Source organism: Rhipicephalus sanguineus, chromosome 5 (assembly GCF_013339695.2).
Source record: "Rhipicephalus sanguineus isolate Rsan-2018 chromosome 5, BIME_Rsan_1.4, whole genome shotgun sequence".
In the NCBI taxonomy this organism is placed as follows: domain Eukaryota; kingdom Metazoa; phylum Arthropoda; class Arachnida; order Ixodida; family Ixodidae; genus Rhipicephalus; species Rhipicephalus sanguineus.
In genome coordinates, this window is record NC_051180.1 from 153,904,135 (window position 1) to 153,922,007 (window position 17,873).

The following is a 17,873-nucleotide window of genomic DNA, read 5'->3' on the forward strand; positions in this document are numbered from 1 at the left end:
CGGACCCGCTCATTAAAAGGCTAAGTCGGGCCTTCGAGCACACGCGAACGTTATGCATTGCATGGTCTAAGGTGTACTGTGCCAAGCTGAAGTGACACGTGCAAAGAGCTGGCTCTTAGCAAAGCTTAGCAATAAAAATAGAAGAACAGTTGAAGTGCTATTTTTTTTTCACCAGTATAGATATAGATTGGTATTGTATATTTTCACTAACGTTTCGTCTGCTGCACCAGACTTTGTCAAAGTAACAAGTACATCGTGGTGGGTTTCCTTTAAACACGCCAGATCACGTATATATATTAACAGCACTAACAATGGGCCAGATCACGGTTGCTCCCATGGGAGGAATAAATATTTCGGTCTTTTATTCGAGATTGACACATACGGTTCATTTCATTTATATTCCTTGGTATTACGTGCCAAAACCACGATATGATTACGAGGAACGCCGTAGTGGCACCGGATCAATTTCGACCACCTCGAGTTCTCTAACGCGCACCCGAAGATAAGTATATACACGGGTGTTCTTGCATTTCGCCCCATCAAATTGCGGCCGCCGTGGCCGCGGGAATCCCACCCGCGTCCTAGGACTTAATAGCGAAACAGCTTAACCGCTGAGCTACCACCGCGGGCAAAGCAACATTACGATGCATGTACGCACCGTACGCACCGGATTTTCTCTCCGATCGCCCGCTACAAAGCGAAATCATCATCAACAACTAATATCCTCTAGCGGGCCCGGGTCGGGCCTGGTCATGAACAAGCGCGCCCTGGATTAGTTTAGTAATGAACGCCCGGGCCCGGGCCGGGCTCGGGCTGGGTACGGTCAAGTACGCCCGGGCCCGGGCCGGGCTGGGTACGGTCATGTACGCCCGGGCCCGGGTCGGGCCCGCGCTTGGAACCACGGGCCCGGGCTGGGCTCGGGCTTCATAAAGCGGGCCCGGGCCGTAAAATCCGGCCCGTACAGTGCTCTAGTTCACAGTATAGCTGTGGTCATTTAAATTAAGGCACGCGCTATTCTCCTGTGCATACGAGTATATTTTAAAGCGCAACTGTATGCAAAAAAATTACACCATCTCCCGCTAAAGGGGACCATAAGGCGATGCGAAGCCGGAGCACATGCACGATCGCGTTCCGTTGGCGTTTGTTGGGCATGCTACCGACCTCGGGCATGCTACCGACATCGCGTCGTGGAACGCGAAGAGGAACGCTTCGCGCGTCGTGTCTTCCCTCTAGGCTGGCCGTTAATTCTCACAGGGCGAGCGGGGGAACGCGGTCGACAGGCGCGCGAGAGGAGGGAAGCGTAGGAGAGGAGAGAGAGGGGGAGGGGACACGCATGCGCTGGCGCTCGTCGCGGCGTTGCGCAGGAGAGAATTTCGGCATGTCGAGCCCGCATTACACTACATCGGACCATCACACTTCATCGGAAGCATCAACGGAGTCAAGCGGAGTGAACCGAAGCAAGCGCTGAACTGAACGCGCGCAGCGCTCTACCCGCTTTATATTCACACTTGAAGGAGAGGAGACTAGAGGAGGAGAGTAGCGCATGCGCCGCGAGAGCAGAAGCGAGAACGCAGGAGAAGCGCAAGCAGGTGCTGGGAGAGGTGGAGAGAGTAACGCGCAGTTGTTGGAGTGAGGGAAGGAGGAGGGTTGCGCATGCGCAGTGTGAGTGCGGACGCCGACGACGCCGCGGGACATAGACCCGAGCAAGAGATGCTTCACATCTAAAAATAATCGATAAATACAAGTAGATAAATGTTCCTGTTTCAATAAAGGTTAGAGGGGTGGCCGCGATTGCCGTCCATAATAGAAGCTTTAAATGCTACGAAATATAAGACAGCGCAAGAAACCTATTTTCTCGTTGTGTACACATCGAGCAGCCTCCCTGCAAAATAATGCGTTGTGACTACGAGTAGATGTGTCGCGCAATGCTCCAAGAAGTACTCCGGATTAAAAAAAAAGCAAAAAAACGGGACTATAGACTCCTGCTTTTTTTTTTCTTCTTACAAGGGCCCTTATATCTCGTGTGCGTCACCCGCAATTAACAAGCACCGTGCTGTAAACGCAGGTGAAGATCTGGTACATTCCCGAGGAAGGCCTTCCTCGCAACTCGAGCCTGGTGGATCCGCTGGTGGACCTGCGGGGACATCGGAGGCGCGTCGGATACGTCGAGTGGCACCCCACAGCCGAGAACATCCTGCTCAGCGCAGGATTCGACCACTTGGTACAGATACACTATACTATCTCTTCTACTGGCTGTACATGTAGCCTTTGTAGGCGCCGACGTGTTCTGTGCAGTACGCTATTTCGACTAGAAAAACGCTACGAGATTTCTTTTACGCCATTCACCTTGCATTTTACAGCACTGGCGTGTTAGCCGTCTTACTTCCTTACGGCACCTGTGGTCCGAGTGAGCTTATCTTCGTATAAACATTCCGTGGCAGTAGTTGTCTGTGTGGTTGCTCCTTCGTTGTATGAATATGTAGTGGTTGTGACATTTTTTTTTTTCCACTTTTAAAGATTTGTTTCTTAATCTGTCGCTGTAATAACCTGGAGCAGTATGCCCAGCAATTTACTGGCCTCGTCACCACTTCTGTTTGAACTATTTCATACGCACTTGCACATCATCATCAGCGTCATCATCATCGTTATTATTATTATTATTGTTATTTCAGTTGTATTGAAATTTACTCATTTTCACATTTAACTGTCCGTGTGCGCATGCGCAGCTCGCTGATAAGCATTTTGTAATGTTTGCTTCTCCACGTTAACGTTCCTTGTGAGGAAAAGCCATCTTTAAAGGCACTTTGCTCTTGGCGGGCACCAGGGCTTTTCTACTTGAGGAGGAGGAGGGACGGGGGGGGGGGGCACTAAGACGAATTACAAAATGGGTTTTTGCTGCCATTGTTTCCAGGTAAAAACTATATGAGTTTCGCCTCTACCCATTTCGCGCGAGTACGCCGCCTCGGTAGAAAGAGCACCAAATGCAGTCAGCACCGCCTCACTCAAACGAACATAGCACAAGCAATGGAGACAGGTTAGATGTATTTACGGCTGATCTCTCAGAAGGCATTCCGTTAGATGTGTGTGCGCAGTATTATCGGCTCCAATTATTGGCTGGCACAAAAGTTAGTAACCCCAAACTTCCTGGGCAGAGCTTGTAAAGTTTGCTTCGCCTCTCAGTTAGTCATTGTGCAGAGAAGCCAACGTGGTTCAGTTGCGCTGCGGGGACCACGTTTACTTAACTTGCAAGTATGTGAAGAGCTGAGCTGTGCTTATTATGTGAATGTGCAAAGCGTGAATCTGAATCACTAGTTGTATTCAGAGCATTCTAGCAGGAAAAAAAAAAGAAGCCAAGGTTCCCCAGTGCAGTAGCAAATGTTGTTCCTTCTGTGCCAAGTGTACGTGCCAACTTCGTACACATACGACTAGAGCAAGAAGTTGTTTGGAAAGGTATTCCTTTTCCATTATTTCTCAAACTCAACCTCGGCTTACCGGGCCACGTACGTACATGGCACATAGAGCCTATTGTGAACTGCACGGTTCAGTCAATCAGGAATGAGGAAGACATAATGCCTAAGCAACGATGCGAAGTGTTTAACAAAGACATGCGGGCCTCATTTTCACACCACCCACGTGGTTGTGCGCTACGACGTATGAACGTTTAGAATATTAGAACATGTAAGCGTTATCTGCAATGCGTGCTTTGGTAAATGGCAAATGTCCGGTTTACCTGCATACACTGCAATTCTCTGCCGCCTGTTGGACAGCAGTAGCATGACTGTTTTACAACAATTACTTTGCTACGTCATTGCTGTGCAGATCCTGGTGTGGGATGTGAGCCACGGTGAAGTGGTGCGCACCATTGACTGCCACCCTGACTCAATCCACTCCATGTCATTCAACCGCGACGGCAGCCTGCTGGCGACGACCTGCAAGGACAAGAAACTGCGAATCATTGACCCCAGGGCAAGCAGCGTTATTCGGGTAAGCCCCCTAGAGGATATATTCTCCTCTCATTTTTCATTTCCTTTAATGTCATACATTATTTACCCGAATCATGCGCTGTGCCGGTTGGGGGCACAGCAGCTGCAGACTGCACTTTGCGTTATCAGGGATGATGCAGTCTAGTGGAGGTAACCCCATTAGTTTTGATAATTCAGGGTTCTTGAAGGTGCACTTGCAAGTGGTGCATGAGTGGTTTTGGATTTTGGCACAATTTCGGCCCCCATGGCTGACTCATAAGCAAACCAACAACCTTGTGCTTCGCCCTGCGATGACATCACCATTGAGCCACCACAGTGGGAGCAGATATGCAGTGTGCAGTCGCTCGTGAAGTTGCATATTCCTACGATTGCAGCCCGACTGTTGCACTGTGAATATCACAGTGCCCCTAGCACATTGTGTGGTGTTCATCATGATCTTATGGTAGTCGTGTGGTACCAACTATCGTAAAGCATTGCATATTTAGCAACAGCCTAAATACACATGGCCTACAGGGGTGTTCAAAAGTTCCCAGGCCACGCTACCATGGAATACGTGGGATAGTGGCCTGGGAAGTTTTGACCACCCCGTACATATGTATGTGTATCCTCACTGCTCGCTTTCCTGGTTCTGGTCCAGTTCATGGCGCAGCACCCATGACAATCAAGAATATGGTGCTGTAGGTATGTAGCAGGATTCACTAGTAATCTGGCCATAACTGAAATTGTGACCCAGTGTTCCTAAATTTTAACGTTTCACATAACATTGATGATGTTCGATTCAATTTGATGTAACTGATGTAAAAGTACGAAGTTTCCAAGACTGGTTGTACCCATGGCCAAAGGCCAGTTGATGGCCCAATGGAACAGTGGCAGTTGGGCAAGTAATGGCGCTAACGTTATACACACAATGTTTAGAACCTACGTGTCCGAAGCCACTGTGTTTCATATGCACACACATATTATTTACACTTCACACTAATAACTGGTGAAACATAATAAAAGCAATGTTAAGACATAACATTTAAAATTTTCATAAATATGCGGTTAGCAACATGAGCACTGAAATTCTCATTGTACGTGTGATAAGCATAACTTTTTCACGCAGCTAAAGCTTTCATCAAACTGGGCATGAAGCCTGCAGCATGCTGATAACACCTGGAGAGAGATGTGGTTTATGGACAGGCAGGTTCAAAAGCTTATAGCACACAGGCTGAACGAAAAAGTCAAATATGAGCCTGGTTTTAGTGGGCAGCTATTAAAAATGACAGCGTTATATAGGGTGCACACTCTCGTACAGGTAGCGCAGTGGAAATGCAGACTGCGTGCACAAACAAGGCTGATATTCAAGTTTTCAGTTAAATCCGCATCCTGTCACCTTTTGACTTTGCCTCTACGTTCTACAGTGCCTGAATTCCTGAATGGAGCTATGCATTCCAACGTGACATTCACAAGCACATTTATGATACTCTTTTGCTAAAGAAAACGAATGTCACAGCACAACATAGCTGTGTTGACACATCAGCTGTGCACCTAATACCACTCCTTCGCACCTGCCGCAATTTTGCCCTACTTGGACTGTGTGACAACACAGAGATTCGTGAACATGGGGCGTCGCTGGAGCCGACGTTTCGACAAGCGCACTTGTCTTCTTCAAGGCTGCAACTTGCATGTCGGCTCGAGCGATATCCCGTGTTCACGAATTTTTCATCTCTTCAACTTTTCACTACATATATGTGTCTTTTCTGAATAAAAAATCAGTTTAAAGTCAGCGCTTGTCCGTGTCGGCTCTCTTTTCGTAAATTCGTGTTTATTCCCACGCTGTTGAAATTTCCTTCACGATGAACTACCAACTCGCCCAAACACTCCTGTTAATCTTCAAGCTTCCATCATTTTCTGAATGTCTGCCTTTTTGTTTGGAACACACAGATTGTAGCTCAGTCCACCAATGATTTCCCGTGTTTTAGCAGTTAAGGTAGACATAAGACAGGGATGTGGCAGAATGACCATACCGCATGAATCACGTGTAGAAATAATTGCAAAGAGGGTGTACATTATGTACGATCTGGTAGCCGTTGGGGTCACTCACCTCCGTTCAAGACAATCCGTTTTCATTCCTCACAACTGTGTGAAGACAACAGACAATGATTCCGTGTGCTTTCCTTTGCTTCACTGTCACTCCACGTGGTTATGATTTGCAAAAATCAGTCACCTCAGATCATCTTCTCACTTATTGTCTGTTTTCATGTGCTACCAGCTAACAGTATTCCTGTTATTAATCTTATAACTACGCTTATTATGATACCTTTTTATTACTGCACATCTCACCTGTACCACTCCTTCTGTAATGCCTCTAGGCAGTGAATGTGCTAATAAATAACTGAATGAATGAATGAATGAATGAATGAATGAATGAATGAATGAATGAATGAATGAATGAATGAATGAATGAATGAATGTCATATCAACAAATGAACTTTCTAGACACCTTGTGTAGGTCATTTATATATTAGATTTTCCATTTTTATTTCTCAGATTATAACAACATGTGTTTGAGTGTGGCCGATGCGTCTTTCAGGAAGGAGTCTGTCACCAGGGGTCCAAGGCGTCCAAGGTGGTCTTTCTTGGCGACACCGGCCGCCTCTTCACAACTGGTTTCTCGAGATTCAGTGACAGGCAATGGGCAGTCTGGTCTCAGGTGGGGTTCAATTCCATTGCACAGTGTGATCACTAATACTCTGCCAAGAACTGTAGCAAACCTTCACGTCAACTTGATATCTCGCTAAAGAAAAAGCAGCTTTTCAGAAACTATGAAACGATTGAGTCAGGCACGGGCAAATGTGAGGCATAGTCGGTGTGTGGCAATATATATACAGGGTTTTTTTAGACAACACAGATCTTTTATAAAAATTCTATCACAGTGCGGCTCCTGTCCTTTTTGAACATGAACTCTATGTCGAGGCGAAAATACTTTCCCGCAGCTAGAATGACGTTGACACGACTGATTAACAAAAACTCGTTACTAACTTTTTAATTATGACTTGAGTGCAGTTGTTTCTCTTAGGAAGTTGTAATGCATGATAATTTATGGCATACCCATTTTTTAGAAATCACGAAAGTTGCACATAGTTCGAGATATTCATCATCGAATTTCAAGGGTAAAATCGAAACTGATTGTGCGGCAGAGCACCGGAACGACACGTGACAGGTAAGTGACGAAATTTGAATGAAGGCGCGCCGAACCAGAATCTGGTCAGAAAAATCAGCAAGCATTCTGAAATACACAAGTAGACAGCTTAATGTTTGCGTGTGATGGGTGGTGCTTATCTGTTTCTTTCTTAACCTATAAAGAGGCGCGAAGAACTAATTTCACCTGTGTGCAAGAAGATGCACCCCAGTGGCTGCCCCCGAGTTTTATGTTTCCCAGACAAAGAAAAGATTGATTATTGCGGTTTTCTTGTCCGCAGTTCAAAAGAAACACCAAACACTACACCCAAAAGCAAGGCGATGCGCAGACGCAAGTTAGATGACTTGCAGCTTTTCACGAAAATGTACCGCCGCGGCGCACCTTCATTCAATTTTGTTACTCCTTTGTGATGGGTAGTTCTGGTCTGACGTAGCAGAACAGTCGCACTTCTTGCACGCCTTCCGCGATCAGTTTCGATTTTGCCCTTGAACTTCGATGACGAATATCTCGAACTACGCGCAACTTTTGGGAGTTCTGTAAAATAGGTATGCCATAAATTATCATGCACTACAACTTCCTAATATAAACAACTACACTCAAGACAGACAATGAACTTTATTGTGGTCCTGAGGGGCGACTCGGAAAGCCCCCTTACGGGGGAGGAGCCACTGCGGGCAACTCCCACATCGGGAGAGAACGCTTCATTTAAGAGAAAGTCCCATTTCAAGGATTCTAATGTCCCTAGTGCAATCGAAACCACCTGACTCGAGGCAAGGACGTGTGATGTCGCATGTGCCATCATCCCCCTTTACTGCTTGACAGGGAGCACAACACTTCCTTGCCTAAAATGCAAAAGTGCGGCCTGCACTTGTGACCAGAATTCGAGCTAGTGGCATCACACGGATGCAGCATTTTCTCTTACTTGCACTTAGGGTGAGTTTCATGATCGAGCAAAGCCCCCCTCCCTGTAGTGTTGAAGGTCGACACTAGGTGACTTTAGTTATGTTCAACTGTCATCAAGAGATGGCGCCACCTCTGACATATATAAATACGACTGTCACCGGAATAAAGGGGGTTCTTGTGTGGCATGGGTTGAGTGTGTTCGTTGTCCTCAGTCGCGCCGTGTTGCTGACACTACACTCCCCTCCCCTGCATGAACAAAACTAGTGAAATGTTGGTGCAATGGCGACAAACTCTTTGATTACCTGCATTGCTCATGTCATTGTCAACATACAGTATCTTAAACATGGCAGATGTGATACATCTTGAGCTCCAACTAATGTATTTTGTGGCTGTTACTCAGAAGAAATCATTGCTGGGTTGTAAGTTTGTGTGCAATTTAGGCTAATGTCAAAAACATATTTTCTTCAAGAATCTAAAAGAAACGTAGAACTACCATTTTATTTAGGGGTGTGCGAATATTCGAAATTTCGAATATTTTTCTAATAGTGCTTGCTATTCGATTCGATTTGCACTAGAATTTTACTATTCGAACTTCCCAAAAACAAATACAGTCAACGTCCGATTAAAAGTGACCCCTTCAGATTTTTGATAGGCTTCACCTCATTACACTCTATTGGGGCAAAGCTGCCTTTCAAGCTCCGTTAGGGTCGAACTTTGCCAAGACACAGTCAACGTCCAATTAGAAGTGGTCCCTAGATTTTCAATATGCTTCACCTCATCACACCCCTGTATTGCGGCAAAGCTGCCTTTCAAGCTCTGCTACGGTCGCAAATGTACTGACTCAAGAAAACGCTGGTTCCGACATGGAGATGAAAGATGTGGCAGAGGTGGGGGCTCAATTAATGCTGTTTTGGACCTAAAATTTGGGCAGGAAGCCCGAAAAATCGGACGCCAAAGCTTTTTAGCATACAAAATTTCAGATGTTCTTATATATCAACGTCTACGAGGCAGATTTGGAACTCTGGACTTGAAGGGAGCACACCCTTGTCTGCCACATCAGTTGGGCCTCCACAGAAGTTGAAAGAAAAAGGAGAGGCTGGGGAAATGGCACCTTTGCCTATCATGTGTAAAGTGTTGTTGGCAACACTTTGGTTGCACCAAATCATGTACATAAATAGAATTCGGCCTCTACATTGCCTCATTGTTGATAAGACAACTATGAAACACCACCCCGCCAGTGCTTCATCAACCTAGCGAAAAGAAACACTTTCATGCTGCTATGTCATAAGGATATGCTTAGGAATCCTTTTCTAACTTCAATTTCGCTTTGAAGTATTCGAAAGATATTCTAGAAATATTCGAGAAATATTCGATTCGATTCGCACTCACACTTCAATATTCGAATTCGCTTCGCACCCAAAATTTTGCTATTCGCACAGCTCTAATTTTATCCATCTTATAAAGTGTTAAATTCTCAAATATAAGGGGCTGAGCACTGGCGACAGATTTACACTGAGGAAATGCAGGTCTATCAGCGCTGTGTGTGTGTGTGCATGCTATCCTTTGACCGCGTCCAGTCGCTCAAACTTATTACATTGAGGATATGCAACATCATTGGGATGGTACTGGAATGTCCCACTAGGGTTGCAAACCATGTACTGCATTTACTTTACTACCTTGTCTACTAAACTACTGCTGTTGTTAATACTGATGTTTTAGACATTCCCAAGTAATACTGTATCAATGTAGCCTAAACTGTTATTTGCCTTAGTGTTCCTTTAATGTTTTAAAGTTAAATGACGCAAAGTGCTCATTATTGGAATTCTACTACCATTCCCATGTATAACCATGCTGTGCATCGTATTTGTGCTTTCAGCATGATCTGTCCAAGCCTCTGCGCACCGAGAACATTGATTCCTCGTCAGGTGTCCTGTTTCCATACTACGACCATGACACTAAGATGGTCTACATTGCTGGCAAGGTTAGTAAACAAGCTCTTATAGTACTAAGAGGCCATGTTGTGGTTGGATGACAAGGTTTTGCATAGCAATGAAATTTTTTAAAAATTATGTTTATTAATTGAAACCAAGGGTTTTAGAACCACTCATCTCTAAAACTTAGGTCACAGTCTAAATTTTAAAAGCTATTAAGCACATTGGACTGTTTAAATGGAGGCAATCGAAATGGATGGGATTGTAAAGGAAAGGCAAGCATTGTACAAAAAAGCTGTTCATTAAAAATTAATGTTACCGTGTTAGAAAAAGCGCACTGTATTCATTACGTAAACTCATTTGCAATAAACAAACCGTGTAATTTTACTTGTTTTTCACAAAAGCTTTTTGTGTGAAAAAAGCCGCTAGTTTTAAATTGTAGATATCCTCTCCTCAAATTTTCTTTTTTGATTGGAACACTCAGAAATATGGTGTTGTGCACAAGCCTGTGCCATGTTAGTGCGCTATTTTTATCACGATAACATTAAAGCAAACGTGGCAGAAGATGCGATGTCAGTGTTGGTGTCGGTGGCATTGCTTGGGAGCAAAAAAATCAGCGTGGTCTATGAACGAACAATCCTCACGAATGCAAAGAATAAAAATAATTGCATGTCGGGTTAACTAATGTGCACTCCTTTGGGGCACCTTAGGTATACAAACAGCCAGTTGCAGTAAGGGTTGAAGTACAAAGTACAAAGTTAAAGACTCTGAATGTTTATAGCTTGCTAGACTTCCAGACGCTACCCAGTGGCCGAGAAAAAAAAATTAAGTGTTTGGCTCATCTTAGTGATCCTAACTTAACCCTTTCAGTGTCAATGATGTACATGTACGTCATCACTTCTATGTTTAAAAAAGCGCACCTTTTTTGATTATTTCTCATGCTCGGCATGTGCTGCCACATTGTGGAAATACATGGCCTTTTTTTCTTAATGGTGTAATAGTAGCGCAAAAAAAGACGAGGACAAGAAAGTGAATACCACAAGCGCTACTATTACACCATTATGAATCAGTACCAACTAGCTCGCCTTTCCGTTTTGCTTCACTTTTTTTCTTGCGCCAATCTCTCCCCCCCCCTTTTTTTTAATTATTATGCTTTACTACAGTAGTGCACCGGCTATCGCTTGCACAGGGGCAAGCGGCGGCGGCTAGTTTCGGTTTCATTCTTCGTGGTGGTCCCCGCTTCTCACTTCAGCAAAACTGATGGCTGTCTGGTTTAGAATCTCTCAAAGAGTAGCCGCTTCGTTACTCTCTCGTTTACTGCTCACCAGAATGTGATTATGCCTGCTTCCATGCATGCGCTGACCGACACACACGATGCCACTGTGGTTGCAGTTTCCTGTTTTGGGGACTCACAAAAACCACTTCCATCTCGTTGGTGATAAGACGAAAGATTATTATAGGTTTCTGACTTATTTTTGCTTTCCGGACGTGCGCATAAGCATACAATTTCCTTCGTGCACTCATCCGTCAAGTTCGCTAGCACTATGGAAGTGCGCGCAGGTTTCTCTGCTGCAAGTGAGTCTAGCGGCAATTCCTCCGAATCACCGCTCGACTGCCAGATCGGAATCTGATTCATTGGATATCAGCTTGTCATATGAGGAGTTACTTACGAGCTAGGACTCGGATGTTGATGAGCGAGCAACATCTCAAAAGTGTGCGCGGCGAAACAATGCTGAATGGATCACGAGCAACAGGTAGAGGAAGCCTCGTCCAGTCATTGGCTGCACGCCGAGGACATAATCGCTGACGTCGTGTTACGTTGCCGAAGTGGCCGTAGTCACTACAAAGGGTTATGCCTACCCCTCTTTGCTGCCGAGAAGGATGGGAAGACGAGCGAGAAACTGAAACCAGCTGAAGCGGGTTGTTCTACACCCTGTAGCTTCCTTATTACAGCACTTAGCACATTCGCAACATTCTTGTGGCAGCATGTTCACAGCGTACAAATGCGCAATTATCTCTCCATCACAAATTTTGGACCACGAAGTTGTTTACTGGCCCTTTAAGAAACCACTCTGAATAATTTCTTATTATCAACTAGTTAATTAAAGATCTGAGAAACACTTCCTTATTTAAGTGCTACAGTTAGATGCTGATGGCAGCATCTCCATGTTTGTGGAAAAAGTAATCAACTTTTCATGTGCTTTCTTTTGCTTAAACAGGGAGACGAAGATGTAATGTTGTGCATTACATTGACATTGGACCAGTACACTGACAGTAAATCTTTGATTTTCATGTCAAGCCATACTATTTGAAATGAAATTCACAGGCTGTTTTTGTTGCCTGGGACAACTTGGTAGTCTAGATCAAATAAGAACCATTTCTCATGAAAGCTGGCAGTGAGAATGTAGATAAACCAATTCCATGCAGTTCCATGTGCATCACTTTAGAATCGTGATCAGTATATTTGATGTAATTGCTTCCATGTTTGTTTTGAAAAATTTCATTTTTGCATACTCACAAGTACACCGACCTTAAACTCACTCCACACTCATTTTGATCACATGAGATAGAGCATTAAATAGTAGTACTGCGAGATTTACCTGTGAAGTTAAATAAATATGAGCATGCACAGAAGTGTGTGCCAGTTAACAAGAGCACAAAGGAGAGTTAGTACACACGAAAGTCAACTTAAGCGGATGCGCATATGAGTGTGAGTGATGTTGGTGAGCCTTTATAGATTGCGAGAAAGCATTTGATCTGGTCAAAATCTCAGCAGTCATGCATGCAGGCATTACAAAATCAGGGTGTAGACGAACCGATTATAAAAATACTGGAGGAAATCTACAGTGGTTCCACAGCCGCCATAGTCCTCCATAAATTTTTTGAATTCCAATAAAGAAGGGTGTAAGACAGGTAGATACAATCTCTTCGACCACGTGCTTACAGGACGCTTTGAGAACCCTGAATCGGGAACAGTTAGGGATAAGGGTTTAATGGAGAGTACCTTAGCAACCTGCGATTTGCTGGCACTGCCTTGCTGAGTAACTCAGGGGATGAATTGTAAACAATTATTATTGACTTGAATATTATTACACAGAAAACTAAAGTCATGTTCCACAGTTTCAGAAGAGAACAACGCTTTGTGATAGGTAGTGAGGCGCCGGAAGTGACAAAGGAATACGGCTAGTTAGGGCAGGTAGTGACCACAGATCTGAACCATGAAACTGAAATAACTAGAAGAATAAGAATCTCAGACCATGAATGGTAGTTTACCACTAACCCCCAAGAGGAGGGTATATAACAGCTGCATCTTACCGGTTATTACCTACGGGCAGAAACTCGGAGACTTACTAAAAGGGTTCAACATAAATTGAAGACAATACATCGAGCCATGGAAAGAAAATTGATAGGTGTAGCCTTAAGAGACAGTAAGAGAGCAGAGTGGGTCAGGGAACAAACGAGTGTTAAAGGGGCCCTGCACCCTCAATTACGCACGTTGTTTTTATCGGCCGTTTGCTTTCTATGGGTCTTGATGACTTCTGTGGCACCAACGAAAGCGGCGAGAACGAAGCGTTTGATATTTTAATTTGCTTCCGAAATGGGTTTCCGCGCCGATTGCAGCGTCGTACAACGACAATTTCTGTTACAGGAAGTGAGGTAGCGTGCGTGACTTATGCTGTTCGTTTTGATTGGTGGGAAATAAATAATATATAGTACATGCTTGCGACACACTCAGTATGTGGAATTTACTCATTTTAATGTGTTTAATGCTCGTTACAGCTGCGAAAAGGACACCAATTTGTGCATCGATTTTAACTAATCAGAAACTGCGACACAGATGGCGCTGCCGAACGGCCTACTCAAGGCGCAGCCTTCATCAATACACTGTGCTTTGCATTTCTGCCTTACACAGATTTTCCATGTGCTCGAGGTGTCTAGGTGTGTTTGCGTACCTACCATCAACTGGTGGTGTCGTCTTTGGTATTTGTCACCTGCCAGCATTGTGTTGAGTAAACTTGATTGTGTGCACGTCAAAAGGAGCGGCGCCCGCTTGCGACTAGAAGGCCACCATGTGCTGCGGGGTTCCGGTATGGCAAAATGTAAGTCGCGTTTTGATTGGAAGCAGACAAAACTCCAAAGACACGTCACTGGGCGAGTGAAATACGAAAGGGTACGCCAATTTCTGTCGTCTGCTTTTATTTTGAATTTGTAAGTTCAATAACTTTCGCTTCCGTGCGTCTATCTCCAAAATTCTTTTTGCATTTATCTCAGGACGATACAAGGAACGCGTGCCGATGTAAAAATCGGAGGGTAAAATATGGGTGCAGGGCCCCTTTAAGGAGTTGAAATCGAAAAGAAATGGGCAGGGCATGTAGCGAGAAGGCTATATAACCGTTGCTCATTAAGAGTAACAGACTGGGTTCCTAGAAAAGGCAAGCGAGCGAGGGGGAGGCAGAAAGGCAGGTGGTCAGATGAGATTAAGAATTTTGCAGGGATAACATGGCTGCAGCAAGCACAGGACAGGGTTAATTGTAGACACATGGGAGGTGTGGTGTCGCATCCTCCGGCGGCGACACTACAGGAGGGGCTTTCGCCCTGCAGTGGGCGTAGCCAGGCACATGATGATGTTGGCGAGTGTGTATGTGAGTGAGTGCCCATGAGTGAGTGTTGACACGAATGTGTGAGCGAGTGTTGATTTTTGATGTTTAGTGACTGTGAATGCGAGTGCAGTGAGTGTCAGTGAGCACCAGTAAAAACGAAAGTGGCTGCCGACAAGTGTGAGTGCACACAGCTGACTCGAGTACAGTGTTGTCCACTGCTGTGTAGATCATGTGAATGGCCCGGCCCACTCTGCGGTGTGATTTAAATAACCAAAAAACAGTGTGGCAAAACCGAAGCAGGCAGCTCCTTTTGCAATGTCTAAGGTGATGTCACAACCTGCCCTGCCATAATATAAACACAGCACGCATGGTGCTGGCACCAGAAAAGAGAAACTGGTAATGTCATCCGATGAAGCACCAAGCTGCACCAGCTTTTCAGAGCTTGACAGTGGTGATTTCAGCAATAATTCGAGCAGTGAAGGATCGCCGTTTGCTTATGACTGCCTGCTCAGGGAGGTAGCGATGTAGGCAACGATGTCACAAACACAGGATGGCCCTCATTGAAAGGCATAATTCAGGAACTCACTACTATCGTGTAGTTTGGCACAGTTCGTACGAAAGAGAATACATATTTAAAATTTTATTGAGATCAGTGGACAGTGAAAAATCGCTGGAGTTGCCCTTTAATGAAGTGAAAGTTGACATAATTATGAGTGGGTGTTCAGATGTGAACCGTAAGCTGACTGCGAATGCAGGTGAGTTTTGGTGAGTATTTGTAGGAACACAGGTGAGTACCTGTAAGTGTGAGTACATGAAGCCTATATGACTGAGTATCCGCTTTATTTGCTGACATGTGCAAAAAGGATTGAAGTAAATGTGCATGTAAATGTAGTTCAAGGAATATAAGGACAACAGAGGAATTGTCAGGCATGCAGTGATACCTTTCATGACTGCTCCTGATTGAACGGCTGTACTGCCTTCCACTGACCACAGCGAGATGGTGGTGATTTTCTTGGTATTTTCATCCTTTCCTTCTTTTCTCCCACACGTGTGACCTAGCTTGCACTTTACAGTCGGCATTTATGCTGTCCTATTAGTTCCTCTTGTGTTCATGTTTTGTATGCCTGCCTTATTATTATGAAGCTTTTGATTCTGTCGACCACTGTGCCCTGCTCGCCCCTGATTGCTCCAGCACATGCACGCAGGGTGACGGTAACATCCGCTACTATGAGCTGGTGAACGAGGCCCCCTGGTGCCACTACCTGAACCAGTTCCTGACTGGCTGTCCCCAGCGAGGGCTGGGCTGCATGCCCAAGCGAGGCCTCGACGTACGCAGCTGCGAGGTCTTCCGCTTCTACAAGCTGCACGCCACCCGAGGGCTCTGCGAACCCATCTCCATGATCGTGCCCCGAAAGGTACCACAATTGGCATCGAAATAGCAGTAGTTACATAAGGTACCAAAAGGTACCACTGCGCATCGGAATAGCAGTAGTTACATACGTTGACATGCATAGGGTCCTGCATGAGTCCCCCATGACTGTGGGCTTTTGGGACTCCCTCGTGACTGTCAGGGACTCATGACTATGAGCTGTGGGCTTGCATACTGGGGAAGCCCATAGTCATGGAGAGCCCCATATTTATGAGTCCCTTGTGACAATCAAGGACTCATGACTATGGGCTTGTAAATTTGGGAGGCCTATAGTTGCGAGTCCCCCAACGTCATTAGGGAATTGCGATTCTAGGCCTCCCCGGTAGTACACAAGCCCATAGTTACGCTTTTCTTAATTAACTGACATTTCTCATAGAAACCAAATGACACATTCAATTAAAGTTGCACGAAGTTGGTTAACGATGCCGGTCTTGATGCGAATCGGATGTTGGCAAGCCAGAAAAATAAAAGACAAAAAAAATGAAATGTGTGCTTGAAGTCACACATGCAGCAGTGCCTGGCAAATGAAGAGGACTTGAATATCATCTGCTTGGACTGCCAATTGACAGTTTCTCTATAAAACTGAACTGCACTGCATTTTTAAGAAATCAAGGACTCCACTTTGTGAGCGTAGAAAATGTTTGGTTCGTGTGTGCAAAATAGGTTGAAATCTATGAGGTTGCACTGTTATGCAAGAACTGTAATCCACCCAATAACCTGAGCTTTTCGTTCAATTGCTTTGCGCATAAACAATCTTGTTTTGTTAATGAAAACAGCTATTTACTAAATTTAGTCATAAAAAAATTGGGCCAGCTACGCACTAGTAGTGCGAAGACTAAGGAAGTGGTGGAGCTGGTGGCGTTGCTCTCCTCCTCACCCTCGCTTCCCTTTCCCACCCCTTGCTTTTCTACACTATACAAGACAGCTCCACTAACGTGAAACCTGGGGACATATGAAGCACCGGTGTTTCCCATAGTGACACGTCATTAGCAATGAGAGGACAGCGTTTTCTCATTGCTACAGCAGCACTACAGACAGCGTCGCAGACAGTGTCCAGCGCCCATCGCAGAAACAGAGCTTTTCCTGTGCCAATGCACCGTCTTATTTGCCACTCAGGCAAGCGCACGTGGCGTTCTCTCTCGTGGTCGAGCGTGCATTGTCGCGAGCTTTTCCTGAGCGAACGCGCCATCTTATTTGCCACTTGATTTACTGTGACGAGCGAGGACAGGAGACATCGTGATGGGCTATGACGACAGGGGACGCCGACAGCCCGAGAGCATAAGGTGCTTCGCACCTAAAAAGCATGTCACCAGACTAAACCTGTTGCTATGTCATAGATGGCTCTTTAAAGGCCAACTCCGGCGATTTTTCGAGGTCCATGGATCTCAATGAAATTCGCTGGGTACGTTCCTTTTCACGTTCCCATTATATATGCCAAATTACAAGCTGGAGACATACGCAGATTCATTGCAAATGAATTTTATTGATTGCCCCGACTCTCCCCACCTCGCTTCCCAAAATTATTGGCAACACTGGGTGCGTGACGTCATTTTTGTTAAGCGGAAGTGACGGAACCGAGGGGCCCCTAGAGCGTCTGCTATCCGCAAGGCAACAATCGCGAGTGTTTGGCGAGCGCTTCGTTGGCTGGGCGTGTGAATTTCAGTTCCTTGTGGTAATGCATGCGATGGGTGGCAAGTGGTGTCGCGTTGTGGGCTGCACACAATTCCCCGTTGGCAGTCACGAAACACTCGCACCTAACGATTACCCTGCGTCTCTATATTAGAGTGTTTTAGCTAGCAATGCCAGTTTACCGCACGGAAAGTACGGTAATACCGTACCGGC

General features: G+C 45.3%; 1 protein-coding gene across 3 annotated transcripts in view; it reads left to right on the forward strand.

Moving 5' to 3' along the window:
* LOC119394345 (coronin-2B) overlaps window positions 1–17,873 on the forward strand; it is a 207,698-nt gene that overhangs the window by 157,796 nt on the left and 32,029 nt on the right. For all 3 annotated transcript variants that reach the window (XM_037661643.2, XM_037661644.2, XM_037661642.2), the window contains 5 exons: window positions 2,066–2,221; window positions 3,820–3,984; window positions 6,559–6,678; window positions 9,947–10,051; window positions 15,808–16,017. In XM_037661643.2, the coding sequence (XP_037517571.1) occupies window positions 2,066–2,221; window positions 3,820–3,984; window positions 6,559–6,678; window positions 9,947–10,051; window positions 15,808–16,017 (756 nt within the window). The remainder of the gene's footprint in view (window positions 1–2,065; window positions 2,222–3,819; window positions 3,985–6,558; window positions 6,679–9,946; window positions 10,052–15,807; window positions 16,018–17,873) is intronic.